Source organism: Mycteria americana, chromosome 3 (genome assembly GCF_035582795.1).
Source record: "Mycteria americana isolate JAX WOST 10 ecotype Jacksonville Zoo and Gardens chromosome 3, USCA_MyAme_1.0, whole genome shotgun sequence".
NCBI classification, from domain to species: domain Eukaryota; kingdom Metazoa; phylum Chordata; class Aves; order Ciconiiformes; family Ciconiidae; genus Mycteria; species Mycteria americana.
Genome location: NC_134367.1, coordinates 77,304,697 through 77,321,000, shown reverse-complemented (window position 1 = coordinate 77,321,000; position 16,304 = coordinate 77,304,697). Strand labels below are relative to the sequence as shown.

Below are 16,304 nucleotides of genomic sequence, written 5' to 3'. Positions count from 1 at the left end.
CATGTATGCTATTGATTATCCATTCCCTCTTTTTTGTATGTTTTTAGTTCTACCGTATCCTGCTCTGAGATGGAAAAGGTAGAATTGCACATGCTGTTGAAAATGGAGCACATCATGGATTTTTACAGAATTTGTACAGCACTGTTTCCTGGGGTTTTTTTCTCTATTCCTCTCTTAATAATTCCTAGCATTCAATTTACTTTTTTGATTGCTACTGAGCATTGAGCTGACATTTTCATAGAACTACATATTATAACCCCAAGATCTTGTTTCTGTGTGGTAATAACTAGTCAAGACCATCACTGTTTGCGTAAAATTATTTTTCCCATGTACATTACCTTACATTTATCTACAATGAATTTCATTTTTCATTTTATTATTAGTCACTCAGCATCCTGCATTCTTAAATGTTTTTTCCAGTTGGCCTTCATTTTTACTACCATGAATAAAATCATATCACCAGCAAACTTTGTCATTTCACTGTTCATTTCTCTTTTTCTGATGGTGAATACTCAAGTCCTAGCACAATTTCCTTTTGGGACTGCACTGAGAAAACTGATCATTTATTCCTGACATTTTTTTCCTGTGTTTTAACCAGTTATTTGGCCACAAGGCAATTTTCCTTTTTATTCAATAACAGTACAATTTCTGTTAAAAAACTGCTGAGGAAGCTTGTTTAATGTTTTAGTACCTTGAATTACTTAATTATCTTCCATAAACTTTGCTACCTCACTATTTATTCCTTGTGTGCTCTGAAAAACAAACTTTTCCAGAATGTTTTGTAATAGGGTAACAGACTATAACAAAACTAACAGCAATTCTGTTGTTGCTGCTTGTTACCAGCTTTTTGTGGTTACTGGTAATTACTTTTGATATGTTAGCTTACCTATATCTGCACAACAGTAGTTGAGTAGAACTGGTTTTTTTGGGCACTGGAACTAAGTAGAGAGCTAATACAGAGAAGCAGCTCAGTAGGGATAGCCATTGTTTTGACAGAGGGTATACTGTTATTTGAACTTTCAGTCAAAAGAAACATCTAATTAGATACTATGATTGCATACTAACACTCGTAATAAAATTTCAAACTAACCAAGAAAGCAAAATTTGAATTTTACATTCTGTATTGTCAAATAGGTGGTTGCCTAAATTGTGCATGATCTCCTATGCAGATGTACCTTTGTGAAATGTCATATATTTGAAACTATAAATAAGCTGATACAATCTCATCTTCAATTTGCAAATGCAGGCATCCATTCTATAAATTTAAATATAGTTTCTTTTAATTCTTTTCCTAAGTTCTGTGGTGCATTCTCCATTAACAAGCTGATGATTTCATCATATTTTACCCTTTCCATGACCTGTCAGCACTTTGTTTCTTGTTGGACACGACATAAGTATTTTCTGGGATATCACATGCTTGGTGTAATGGCACCAACAGGCTCTGCAACTTCCCTCCTTGGGTGTTTAGCTGGTTGTGTCAAAGGCCAGCTGTGAAATGGGGCAGTTGTGTAACCTTGGATCAGACTTCTGTGAAAAGAGCTGTGTGAGAAAGAGCTGCAGGAAGCCTTGTCAGAGGTCTCCACCTCACCCATCCTCAGTGGGCCCACTGGCCTGGGAGCTGCGTTTAAGCTCAGGTCCTTACCTTTGTTCCATCCCTGGGCTATGTGTTTAGGTATGCTGCGTCTGGATGTATATCGTCTTGATCCTGACCTTGACTTGCCGACTTGATTTCCTGGCCTGACCTGGGACCAGCCTCATCTTTATGGGCTTGCTTGGTGACCACTGGTCTGTGAGTGACCATCGCTGCGCCTGCCCTGCTCACCTTGCTGAGGTGTGGTGCGTCTGAGCCCCTGTGGGCCAGACCCTGGCTGCTGTTTGCCACAACATCACCGTTGGCTCCTGGCTCCCCTGTCCTTCCCCCGCTGTGCGCGCCCGGGCACCTGAGTGTTCAAGACTTCTGGGTGTCGAGCTGTCCATAAGCATGCTTCTGTCCACACAGAAGTCTTAAACAAGTGTGTACGTTCTCAAATTCCATTTTAGCCAAAAGGAGGAAACCAGAGCGGTGCTGGAGCTGATCAGTAGAACTGGCTTTTAGTTCGTAAACATTTCTTAGTTTATTTGCTGAAATTGTGTTCAACTGGATCTGCTTATACTGAAGCCTACACTCTAGGAAATGTGCCACCCATGCTTAGTTTTCTGGAGCAGCTTCGCTTCCCCTTTTGTGCTTAGGCTTCAGCCCAGAAGTCCCTGCCTGCAACTACAAATAGGCCAGTTCCAGCCCGTTGTTATCGCTGCAGGTCACGCTCAGTGTCTTCAGTGAGGTAAAAAGCAGCTCGGGGTGGTGGTTTGCGGGGGATGTTATGGTTGGTGCGTGGTGGTTTCCCCATGCACAAGGAGTACATTTTCAGGGAGACCTTTTGATACCCTTAGTCTTGAACACTTTGTTGATGTACAAGATATCACTGTTTGTCTCCCATGTATCATTTGCCAAGCTTTCAGCAGTCTCCTGAAACTGCCTTTTTTTTTTTTTTTCTGTGTTTTGCTGTCTGGCAGAATCATCCCAATTGCCTTTTTCTCCTTTTGCTGCCTTCACTCCTTATTGTTAATAGGAACCACACTAGCTTTAGTGTTGAAGTTTACTGCTTTGAAAATCAGAGAGCAAACTGAAGGAGAGAAGAGTGTATTATGAGAAGTAAGAGAAACATGAAGCTTATGTAGAGGTCAGGAAAGGGAGTGAGAAGGGGGAAAGGTAATTACAGAAGTTAGCTGGGTAACATGATAATGAAGGAAGAATTTGGGTGAAATATGAAAGAAAGTGAAAGTAAATGATGGTGGAGCCCAGAAAAGGGAAGCAGAAGATTTTTTCATGATAAAGATTGAAAGAGAAGCCTAATAAACTTTTTCCCTACCCCATTCCAAATTCCAGAAATTTAAAATAAATCAAATACTATTCTTTTTTTAATTAATAGAAGCCTCCTGGGTTTTTTGCACACAAAATTTTTTCACTGAGAAGGAAGGAGTTAAAAAGATAAATGTCCCCCGTGTTGTCTTTGTCAAGTACTTCTGATATTCCGCCTCTTACACAGGCATTACCCCCTTTTCGGCCAAATTCCAACTCTTCTTAATATCCTGTCTTACTTTCATTTGTAGTCCTTCTTACAGCGACAAGTCCATTTCTTTTCTCTAAATAGCTGTGTCTTCCATACACTTTAATTACCTGAGATCCATAGACATTCTGTAAACAGTATTTGAGTCTCAAGAAAAGGAATTGTTTTTTTAAGGTTTAGCCTATTTAATATTGTTATCCATACCGCAAAATACCGCATCTGTTTATCATGAGTTCTTGTGTACAGCATCACCACGTGGGATTCATCTCACCTAATTTTAGAGGTTTGCAATATAGATATCTCTACTAGACCTAGTAGTCCTAAATCCCCACAACAGAGAGAAACAGACCTTTTTAGGTACAATTTATCTGACATATTTATATCTTTTTATATCTACTTTAAGATGAATTGAATCGAACCATAAAAGTGCCCATTTTTCTCACTAGAATATAGCACTACTAGTTTAGATGAATCTAGCTGTCAAATAAATGCCATTCTCATGGTCTAAATTAGATAGGCATCATAAAGAATAAGTATCATCATCAACAGGTAGAAATGTTTTATAAATGTGTACATCTGCATATATGTGTCTGGGGAGGAAAGCTATGTGCTCTGTGAAATCTTTGCAGGTAAAGACAGGCAGTTAAAAAAGAAAAGATTAGAGGCAGAACATATCAGTTGTATTTTTGGAAAGCAAACAGGATCTTTTAAGTCATCTCTCTTTTTTTAGGTGAAGAAGTGGAGCCTCCACACTTTTTTTTAATTTAGCTTTATGTGGAAATTTTCACTACTTTGAGACTGCTGGGCTTATACTGCAGATGTTTTTCCTCCTACTGTGTTGAATCAAGCAAAGTCCTTAAAGTGAAGACAGTTGCAAAAATATTTTTTTTTTTTTTCACTTCTACCTATGTATTTTTCATTATGTGGGTGCAAATTGCTAAAATTGTCTGAGAGGTCTCTGACAGTCAGTCTACGTTTTAAAAATCACAACTAGTCCAAATGTAAATATAATGGAATCTGGAACAATGTTAGCTTTATGTAATTTTCAATCTGTTGAAAGACTTCCTGTAGCTGTGTCCTCTTTTAAATAGCTGACATAAAGGAAAGACTCAGTAATCATTATCATCTATATGAAAATGCAGTTCAAGTGAAAACAGTAGGTTAGCTCCTAATATCCCTATTCAGATTTTATTCACTTAAACAGTCATGTGGATGATAATGGGTGTTTTGACTGATTAGAGATTTCAGTATCAGGTCTATAGTCATTATGACAAATGTTTTCTGATTAACTAGTCATGCATATCAAAATAATTGGTCTGTGCTATCACTAACATGTATAAAGCTCCCCCAGCATGTCCATCATTAACAACACAGAAAAAAGGAGGTAATTCAGATTCTAAGGAGCTTAAAAATCTAAATGGGGAGACAGTACAAAACATTGGGATACACATCAGAGAAAGCTACTTTTGCTTTTTATATAAACCACTAAAGGGAGAGAACAGGTTTAATACTTTTTGTGATGGGATATTTGTGAGGAAATTAGCTTTGAAGAGGTAGAAAAGAGAGAGGGTGTCTCATTAGGATGAGAAAACAGGTCCCAACATAGATCATAAATAAGCAGCCTTTTGCATTCGTATCTTCATAATTTTTTTAGTATTGCCCTGACACATTTAGGTATTTCCAAGTGGAAAGTCATTAAGTTTCTCCAACAATTGCAAGCTTCACTCGAATGAGAACATTGGTAGAAAAAGTGGCATCAGCATCACAACACCATGTTAATTACATAGTATTCGTTATGATTCTAGCTCGGAATTATTTCTCATATATTTAAAGAGCTATTAAACATCCATAGAAATGCATTCAGTACAAAATATACTAGAGAAAAATGATTGTTGTTGTTTTTCTTGACCTATCATCCATTCCTGAACAACAGGGATGCTGTCCCCCAGCACTGAAGGATATTAAACTTTCAAAATTGATCCTTAACCCCACCTCTGATGACTTAGTTTGAGCAATTCAGTTTACACAGGGCTTGAACTTTTTTTTTTTGAGACATTATTTCTGGATATTAGAAAGGAGATGTGATGAATTTAGGTTAATATGTTACTTTATCTCTTCTGTCATGTTATTTGATGGTTAATATAGAAAAATAATAAAAATCGAAATAATTTATTTCTAACACTGTAGTATGACCTGAGGCTATAACTTATCTCATTACCAGAGCTATCTTAGTAGGTTAGCCTATGCATACTTCTGCTTTGAATTCTGGAAGGTCTTGGAACCTTCAGTAGCTGTTCTTGATCAATTAGTTTCTTGCTTTAAGTTTTACTGCAATTTTTGTTAGGAAATTTGGTTAGGAAAATATCAGTACTAGATATTGCTTGTAGTTTAAAAACAGAAACAAAAACAAAGCAAGAAAAAACCTCAAACAGCTCAGACTTATTTTCTGCTTGCTCCCACATAGATAATTCTAAATTTGCTATTTCATGAGGCATTAGTGTAATTTGTATTCTTTCAAAGTAAATGTCCTCCCTATTGAATGGAATCTCAGAACTATTGAAATGACTTCTAGAACTCACAGAAAATAAATTATATATAGGAAGAATGGAGGGGGAATCTGGTGACATTTTTAAAAAGTAAAGGAAAAGTCTAGGAACGTTAAACCTAAAAGCTTAATTGAAGTTCCTGAAAATTCTTGGAGGAAAAATCTAACACTTGCAAGTATCTGAAAGAATCCAAGAACAAGAGTAACAACCAGAATTAATTTATCAAAAACCAGATCATGTTGAACTGTGGAGAGAAGAAAGCAGTAGATATCACATGCTCACCTTTGTAAGGTTTTCTACAATTTAGCATGACACTGTCATTAGCAAACTGGGGGTCCAGATATAGGTAAAAATACAGTAGGGTTGCTGTGAACTTGTCTACTAATCTGTAGCTGGGGAGTAGTTATTAGTAGTTCATCATCAAAATGGAGGGATAAATTGAATGGATCTGCCCCACGTCTGATATTAATCAATATTCTCATTAATGACCTAGAGGATGGAATAGACACAATACTTATTAAATCTGTAGACATCACCAAGCTAGGAGGGACTGCGGATAAACTAGAGGACAGCCTGAGAATGTCAAATGATCATGACAAATTGGAAATACAGTCTTGAAAAAACCACCATGCTGCTCAGAAGGGGCCAGCACAGGGTATTGCATTTGGCTGGCAGTATTCAGCAACGCAAATACAGAATAGGTGAAGCAGATAAGGGTTTGGAGGTTCACTTTAGATCATAGACTGAACAGGAACCAATTACGTTATGTCCATAATGTTAAGCAAAATATTATACAGGAACAGGTAAACAGAAGTATAACTTTCAAGATGTCTTTAAAAAAAAAAAAAAAAAAGGATCCTATTGTGCTCAGCATTAGAAAGATTTCAGCTGGAAAATTATGACAAGTTTAGGGAGCTGCACCTAACACTATTTAAAGAAAAGTCTAAGAGAAATATTTTGAGCTGTAGAGAGTATTAAGTACAAGACAGAAATGGCCATATCGGGGTTGACTAGGCCATGAAATAGAAAACCAATACAAAAACCTGCTGCAAAAAGAAAGAAAATAAATTGGTTTCCATATTTTCGGTGGAAAGTAGAGGATGTAATTTTTAAATTTCAGCACAGAAAATTAAAGCTAAAAATAAGGAATATCTTTTTAAAAATAAAGATATTGAAGTACTAGAACAGATGATCTGAGGAAGGAGGTTGTGAATTCTCTATGACTGCAGATGGGAGAGACATTTCTTGGGACTCCAGACAGGAGACATGTCCTTACTTTCCCTGAAAGATTCAGTCCTGTAAGTGTTCTCACCAAATCAAAGGGCAGTTAAGGTAGACCAGTGAGCCGGGCAGTTGTGCATTAAATGAGTTTTGCTATGTCGAAACAAGTTATGAGAGGAATTCACCAATGCAGATGGAAATTATTCATTTGGCTGCTAATTTATCATATGTGAATAAATTAAAGAATTTTTTTTTCCATGCTTCCAAGTCAGATTTATCTGAAGCTTGACATATTGGATGTGGCTTCTTACAAAATTAGCTTATGATCATGTGCTGAAAAATGCTTTTGGACCTATGAGAAACTCAGGTTTGTAAGGTCAACTTTAGGGTGGCATCTTTTTCAGTTTACAGTAAATTAAAGAAAATACTTATCAACAAAATGACAGATCCTTGTTGCATCATCTTTAAAGATAAGAGTAATGTAATGGTAGAGACTCAAAGGAAGTGGTTTCTCTAAAGACATGCTGATGTACCACCTGGTGTGGGAAAGCCAGATCACACAATCACAGAATCACAGAATCGCACAGGTTGGAAAAGACCTTTAAGATCACCAAGTCCAACCGTAAACCTAACACTACCAAGACCACCACTACACCATGTCCCTAAGCACCTCATCCAAATGTCTTTTAAATACCTCCAGGGATGGCGACTCAACCACTTCCCTGGGCAGCCTCTTCCAATTTGATAACCCTTTCAGTGAAGTAAAATTTCCTGATATCCAGTCTAAACCTCCCCTGGTGCAACTTGAGGCCATTTCCTCTTGCCCTATCACTTGTTACCTGGGAGAAGAGACCGACCCCCACCTCTCGACAACCTCCTTTCAGGTAGTTGTAGAGAGTGATAAGGTCTCCCCTCAGCCTCCTTTTCTCCAGGCTAAACAACCCCAGTTCCCTCAGCCGCTCCTCATCAGACTTCTGCTCCAGACCCTTCACCAGCTTCGTTGCCCTTCTCTGGACACGCTCCAGCACCTCAATGTCTCTCTTGTAGTGGGGGGCCCAAAACTGAACACAGTATTCGAGGTGCGGCCTCACCAGTGCTGAGTACAGGGGCACGATCACTTCCCTACTCCTGCTGGCCACACTATTTTTGATACAAGCCAGGATGCCATTGGCTTTCTTGGCCACCTGGGCACACTGCTGGCTCACATTTAGCTGGCTATCGACCAACACCCCCAGGTCCTTCTCTGCCTGGCAGCTTTCCAGCCACTCTTCCCCAAGCCTGTAGCGTTGCATGGGGTTGCTGTGGCCCAAGTGCAGGACCTTGCACTTAGGCTTGTTGAACCTCATACAATTGGCCTTGGCCTATTGATCCAGCCTGTGCAGGTCCCTCTGCAGAGCCTTCCTGCCCTCAAGCAGATCAACACTCCCACACAACTTGGTGTCATCTGCAAACTGACTGAGGGTGCACTCGATCCCTTCGTCCAGATCATTGATAGATTAAAAAGAACTGGCCCCAAAACTGAGCCCTGGGGGATGCCACTTGTGACCAGCTTCCAACTGGATTTAACTCCATTCACCACAACTCTTGGGCCCAGCCATCCAGCCTGTTTTTTACCCGGCGAAGAGTCCACCCGTCCAAGCCATGAGCAGCCAGTTTCTCCAGGAGAATGCTGTGGGAAACCGTGTCAAAGGCTTTACTGAAGTCTAGATAGACAACATCCACAGCCTTTCCCTCATCTACTAGGTGGGTCACCTTGTCATAGAAGGAGATCAGGTTGGTCAAGCAGGACCTGCCTTTCCTGAACCCATGCTGGCTGGGCTTGATCCCTTGGTTATCCTCTACATGCCATGTGATAGCACTCAAGATGATCTGCTCCATCAGCTTCCCTGGCATCGAGGTCAGGCTGACAGGCCTGTAGTTCCCCGGGTCTTCCTTCTGTCCTGTCTTGTAGATGGGCATCACATTAGCTAATCTCCAGTCAGCAGGGACCTCCCCAGTTAGCCAGGACTGCTGGTAAATGATGGTAAGGGGCTTGGTGAGCACTTCTGCCAGTTCCTTCAGTACTCTCGGGTGGATCTCATTAGGCCCCATAGACTTGTGAGTGTCTAAGTGGTGCAGCAGGTCACTCACCATTTCCCCTGGATTATGGGGGCTCCATTCTGGTCCCCGTCCCTATCTTCCAACTCCAGGGGCTGGGTACCCAGAGAACAATGGGCCCTGCTATTAAAGACTGAGGCAAAGAAGGCATTAAGTACCTCAGCCTTTTCCTCATCCTTGGTCACTGTGTTCCCTCCCCCATCTAATAGAGGCTGGAGATTCTCCTTAGCTCTCCTTTTGCTGCTAATGCATTTGAAGAAGTATTTTTTGTTGTCTTTTACAGCAGTAGCCAGATTGAGCTCTAGCTCGGCTTTGGCCCTTCTAATTTTCTCCCTGCACAGCCTTGCTACACCTTTGTAGTCCTCCTGAGTTGCCTGCCCCTTCTTCCAGAGGTCGTAGACTCTCCTCTTTTTCCTGAGTTCGAGCCAGAGCTCTCTAGTCAGCCAGGCCGGTCAATATAGATTGAGTGTCCAGACCAATATAGATAAGAGTGTCCAGACCAACAGATGAATCGTTGATGGTCAAAAGAGACTATTATGGGACCCTTACCCCACAATTAAATATTTGGAATATGGGCCTGAAAATTGAGATTGCTGTGACTTTACCTTCTCAGAAAAGAGTTACTGCAGATACAGCACATTTGTTTTGCCCTCAGTTTTCCTCTGCCCACCAATGTATGTAACTGCAAAGAAGACTAGCAGTCATAACTTTATTTATTTATTTATGGCATTAATGCTCACGTTCAGTATCAGAATCAGCATTTATAAAGGGACTTGCATTTTTTTTTAACTTGTAATTTGCTGTGTCTGCACATTCTTGCTGAGTGCCGGTATTACAAATTCTTAATGGAAAGCTTTATGAAAACTTATAGACCATGATTGAATGAGGAAAGACAAGGTTCTAAGGTTGGTGCTGCAGCAATTTTAGTGATTACTGGCACAGTGCCATAATTGCAATTCTTATTAATATTGCTACGTCAGAGCTGGTGCATCAAGCAGATTTCTTTGTTCCTGTTTCTTTCAGTTCCTCTCTGAAAAGGGGTTCAAGAGGATGCAGACTCAGCTAAGGGCCATGCTAAAATACACAGTGACATTAACAAGTCAGTAAATAGTTTAATGCTGGCCATCAGTATTGTACTGTATGCTGACTTTTAGCGTTTGCATTTTTAATTCAGTCTTCGCTACTCCTGGTGATGCTGCTCAGGACGTACACCTAATGATGTAACTGCGCTTTGTGAGACTGAGATCAGCACATCTGCATAAAATGGTGAATGGATTGCTGAAAATCTCTATTTACACTTTCCTCCTAAAATCAGAACATTCCTCTTGTGTTGTGCCTTTCCAGCAGCCCTACTATAGCAGGCATTTCAAAAGTTATTCTGGGTCTCTGAATAGATCTGTGCTGCTTAACTGCTCCAACTCATTATATTATAAATTTGTTTCTTGTGTTTCAAATTTGTGCATAGGGGATGTGTTTGGGGGTACTTTTTATATTCATGAAAAAAGAAAAAAATATGGAAAGTGCGAAGAAAAATGAGTATTGAGCCAAAGTAGTCTATTTTTGCACGGAGTAAATATCAAGCTAATGCATAAGATTTATCCTCTATAGTAAATCAGCAATATTTCTCATTTTAGGCCTCTCCTATGACTGCTATTTTTTACTGCAGTATTCAGTCATGCTGATTTATGCCATACTATCCTGTGAATATTTTGCAGAGTATTATCAATAATATAATTTTATCTTTGGGTCCAGATGGAATGAGCTTAGAACACAAAGCAGGCAGAAAGCATGATTCCTGCCTCAAGTAGTTTACTGCTTGAAATAAACTTCGTTTAAAATGTGAGACAGGGACACAAGACATCAGGGAGTGGAGGACTGGATCAGGAAAGGCATCAACCCAATTAACAAAATATTTTACTCTGTAAGGGCTCATGTACTCAATAAGATGGTTCTGTTTGTCTGGAAGGGTTTCATTAGAGTCATGTCAGGAATCATTCTGGACAATAGGACCGAATTAGGACAGTGAGTAGTGGCATCACAGGTCTACTCAGGACAAGTACTTCTACATGTGAATAGAAACAGCAGTCTCATTAGTCTCATTAGGCTGCCCATATAAGAAATTGGAGCGATGGGAGAGGACTGGTGATATCAAAATAGGTAAAGGGCTCTGGTCTCACTTCCTACGCTTGAGACCAAGTCAGGAATAAGTGGCTGAAATAATCTTGTTTATTGTGGGCTTCTATTAGCAATAGCATTCTTGCTTACTTAAGTCATGTAGTATTTCCTTTGAATTGTGCTAAAGGTACTGCCCTTTTGTTTTATCAGTTGACGTGCTGATCCGCATAGAGGAATGGCCAAAAGTAAAATACAGTCATTTGCAAGTGCACTCCTCCTCATTTGCAATACTGTAGTTTAGATTTTTGTTGTGGATTCTAGCTCAAAGCGAGTCTAATCCAGACATGCTCTCAGTCCTAGTGTTAGGAGCCTCAGGCAAAATATGAGTGAACAGAGATCCAAATGTCCAAAATTTTGTCATATTTAGTTTGGATTCACCTCTCAACATTGTACTATATATTAAATAGTTCAGCATAAGCCTTTTTTTCTTTTGAGTTGCACTTATTCTATTGCACTATGAAAAGTTTGTATGTCTGTGAATGTATGGATGTGTGTTAATTTTCCACAAAAACTGAATTCAGTTTAAATTCTTCTATGCTTTATGTTCTGCTATGGTGATTAATATTCTCCAGGGAAGCATAATGAAAACACTTGATAGATCAGTTGACTAAAATTGATATTGGATGCATCACTGATGTACTCTTATGTAGATTACTTTTCTGAAAACTTGAAAAAGTGTTATAAAATGTCTTCTTTCAGCAGTGTACATCTTATTCGAAGACAACCACATTTTCTTAGAAAAAAAGTTTTTTGGATGACGTAGTTCTCTGAAGTTGAGTTGTGGAAACTAGTTGCACATTTATGTTAGGACACCTATGACTAGGTGTAACACGAAATTGGTAGGCATTTTCATTGGCAGAACACAGGGTCTGACCCTTATCATGTCAAGGACATGCAAAAATAGAGCAAGTCAGTCATGTTTAAAAACATTATTCCAGATCATATTTACTGTAGTAACATGTTGGGATTCAAATATACATAAAAAGTATATTGCTGATAAATGAAGGGAGAAGTAGGAGAATGGGGAAGAAAACAGTGAAAAGCTTTTGATCTCAGGGGGACTGCTATTGATTCTGAAGTTCATCACTGTTAATGGGTCAAATCTCCACAAGGATTCCTCTTGATATTGGGAAAAAATTGTTAAAAACTTTATTCTGGTCTCAGTTCAACATCTGATCATAAGTTTGAGACTCTGAACTTGGAGATTTCTAGTCTAGATTAAAACCACGCTATGATTCTTCCATAATTTTCTAAGGAATAGCAATAGCCATCCTAAAAAGGGTTTTACTCAAAACAGTGATCAGGATGGCATGTGAAATCAAATGCGTTAGCATTGCCCCAGGCTCACACAATTCTCGTCTTCTGTTCCATAGTTTCACAGAACAGAATGCATTTCATTTCATTTTCCTTGAAAATTTACTTGGCCTAATATCTTGGCAGCAGTTTACAAACTTTGCTAGGTTATACCGCTGCCAGCAAAAATAAAGAAATGGTTCCCAGTCTTCCATGAATAAAACTAAATTTGCTAAATTAAATATTTGTTTTCTTGCTGTGATACTAGTCAAACTAATCTTTTAAACTTCATCCAAGGAAATACTCACGCAATTTGAACTCAACTAAAACTTGCAGCTAGACAAATTTAGACTAGGAGTAAGATGCAAATTATGGAGAGCTGGGGTAATTAATCTCATACATCACTTGCCAAAGATTACAGTTGGTGCTCATCAGTGGTAAGTTCAAGCTCAAGACAGGATGCATTTTCTAGGAGTTACGGTGTAGTTCACCTATAACTATTGATCAAGAAGTAGGAGTTACTGAGAAGTGTTAAGAACTAGACCAGGCAAGATAAGACCTATTTTTTTTACTTACCACTTATAAAGCCAAATAGGAGCCTTTCATTACAGTTTGTTACTGATTTTCAGTATACATCAAATGTTTTTGTTTGTTGTTTTTTTTTCTTCCTGACAGGTGCAGCTAGTTACAACAGTTTTTATGTTTTTTGCAAAAATGTCTGCCAAGCTGTGAAACCTGGGAAACTGAGGGTCCGCTGCGGTGTGTGTAAACAAGGAACGCTGACGTTGGCAAGGGTAAGCTTTTTTGTTTGTTTGTTTCAAGGTTTTGGAGTATGTGGAAATGATACAGCTCGTTTCATCAATTTGCATACATCTGGCTATGTATATATGTATTTCTACTTAATTTTTTTCTTGCTGTTTATAACTGAGAAGAGTAATTCAAAGGTTCATGAACATTTCACTCACTTATCTCCATTATTTTCAGCACACGCAAGGAACACATTGCAGACTAGAGCTCCAATCCTGTAAAGACATTCTTAGCTTTATATTTAAGGACTAATGATTAACCGGGTAGTATGTACAATGTATACAACTACATGTGTGCTAAAGAGTTGGAATTATAGATGCTTATACAAGGCTTGGAGCAGTTGTTAAGGCCACAGAAAGACCTGAATTCAGGTCTTGATTGTCACCATTATGGAATGAGACAAGGAGGGATTAAGTGGCTGTGCAGTTGAGAATATTAATCTCTCCAGCCTAGCTGCTGCATGTAAAGTCAAGGGAAAGTTATTGTGCCGGGACAGAAAGTTAGTAAGAGATCTGTCAAGCTTGGTTTGCATCATAAAATGGGAGAGTGTTGTTTGACTTGAATGTGCAGTAGTGTAAAGTTTTGGAGGGTTTCTTTGTCTAAGTGCTACTGAATTTCACTGGTTGTGCTACTGGGGAATGAGAGTCCTTCCTCTCTCATAAATCACGGTGTTTGTCAACCAGGTTTGTTATGTGAGAGGCTTAGGTTTTGCAGGAGACTGAGCCTTACCATGCTATAGACTGGGGGAAGGGCTTTCATATTTGGCACAGATTTGTGTTTAAATTTGTCTTTCACTGTGGTTTAAAGTGGTAAATTTCAGCTTGATGTTCTTGATGTAGCCCAGTGCTTCAATGTCTTTACACATAATAGCATAGTGAGACCCTTTAAAAACCCAACTCCTATATTCTCATTGAAAAGAATAAACTGTAGCAACGCTTATACACATCTAATTCAAAAAGCTACAACAACAAGCCCCCTCAAGCTCTGTGTGCTATTCCTGAATTACCTGACTATCTCTGATTTATTTCAGAGGCTTGGAAGTGTTGCATTTGTGGTGTTCCAAATGAACACATCTAAGGGGATTTGTTTTCTCCCCAAAGTTGCATTTAAATATTGGTGATTAGTATAGGCTTGAATCACATATAAATCAAGACACAAGAGAAGTTGCCATTAATGTACATTTTCAGTGGTATAATATTCAAGATGGATAAAAGCACAGATGACATTGCGTTCAGCTTGAATACAAGCAGTCAGTGCTCCTGAAAGATACTGCTATTATCACTAGATGAGTTTCAACCTTGTGTATTGCATTGACAGTGCACAACATGTGTCCTTTGCTAGAGTCAGCGGCTTCCTTCGGCATGCCCACGTTTGGAAATGATGACTTTCACACCTCTGCCATTTGGTTTGGAATCGTTATGTTCCTTGTATTAAGTAGACTTAAATAAATTTCCAAACTTTTTGGTTTTTACAGTATCTGCTAAATAGTGTTCTTCATTTTGGAGACTTAAAAAAAATCTCTTTATTGTCTCCCAAGAATTCCTCATAACTCCACAATAAAAACCCTATTATAAAAAGTTCCAGTATGGCAGATTTCTAAAGACCCATTTTGTATCTGATTGTCTGGAATGTACATGGGCCTACATTCTTTTGGCAAATACAGGGTCAATAACACAATAAATATACAGAAGTTGATAATTTCCATTGAATGAGCAGAGTGCAGCTGCTTCTTTTTTCTATTAGCATATTTTACAATGGATATGAAAAGAAAGTATCTGGAAACTTGTAGTGGAAGCATTCACGATTTTCAAGATTGATTCAAAAAAATCCCAGCTTTCAGAAGATTTGAGAAGGTACTTCAGCATAAAAGTACAAAAGAGAAAAGGGAAATATCTTTTAGATGGGATCAAATGATAATTTTTGTCTGGTTTAGTTTTTAAATAATGCTTATCTATGAAAATAATTTGCACTTAAGTTTCTTGTTACTTTCTCCCCGAAACAAAGAAAACCTGTTATTATTCTTTTCCTCTCGAATTCGAGCGGAGCACGGTAGTTGAGAATAGCGAGTGTGCTGTTCCAGCAGTTTGGGCTGGCAGTCCTCAGGACTTCCAAGGTCCAATATTTGCAATATGGGCACACTTATTGCCGTGAATGTGCTATGCAACAGTCAGTTTGTTTTATAAATACATACCATCTACCTCAGTCCTGTGGTTATGTAGACTAGGTGCAGATTTGGTATGTGCATGGCCCTTGTGGCCGCTTTTCTTCTCACTTTCTGGACCATCTTCCAGGGAGACAGAAAATATTTCCAGCTGGGGAAGCTTGAAATATGTACTAAGCCCCACTTATTTTTCAGTACTGTGTAGAGACCTCTCTGCATTAATGCTAGGCACAAGTGTGGTCATCCCATCAAGTGCATTGTATCTACTCTGCTTTCTTCAATGCATTGCAGTCTATAGTAGGAACTTATGTCAGGCTGCAAACGTTACTGTCAATTGCTTGACTTTTGTGCACATTAAAAAAAAAATCATGTAAGTTAGTATATTACCCCAAACCCTCTACCTTGCCCCTCCAATCCCACTGGACTATGCCAGTGATTGCTGACAGACATCTTCTCTATTGGTACTACAATTATTTTCCTTTTATAGAGAAATTAGTCAAAATAAAGTTGACATAAGCAAACTATAAAAAAGTTTGTCTGTACCACCATACTACAGATTTGTCAGCAAAGCCATTTTTTTTAAGATCTTTTTTTTTCCAGTTCTCTGTAAACTGTGCCTGACCTTTACATGGCAACACAGCAAGTTTCTCGAGAAGCTCTCTTGTGCCATAAGCAGCAAAGCACCATGTAAGCCAGCATTTGTTACACTAATTCTTTTATTGAGATGAAAGTGAATACCTGTGTAAAACCCACACAAAGCTTTGGGCAGCCTTAACTTACTCTACATGCTAATCCCTTTCCTACCTAAGCCACAAATGACCAACCTAATTAAAATGAGCTTTCTTTTTTCATGGTGTGTTGACTGACATTTTAAAATATTACTTATTCATTTAAACA

General features: G+C 38.8%; 1 protein-coding gene across 2 annotated transcripts in view; it reads left to right on the top strand.

The window, feature by feature from the left end:
• The window catches only part of PRKN (parkin RBR E3 ubiquitin protein ligase), an 802,017-nt gene that overhangs the window by 302,400 nt on the left and 483,313 nt on the right, over positions 1-16,304 (top strand). For both annotated transcript variants that reach the window (XM_075499098.1, XM_075499097.1), the window contains exon 4: positions 13,115-13,233. In XM_075499098.1, coding sequence (XP_075355213.1) covers positions 13,115-13,233 — 119 coding nt within the window. The remainder of the gene's footprint in view (positions 1-13,114; positions 13,234-16,304) is intronic.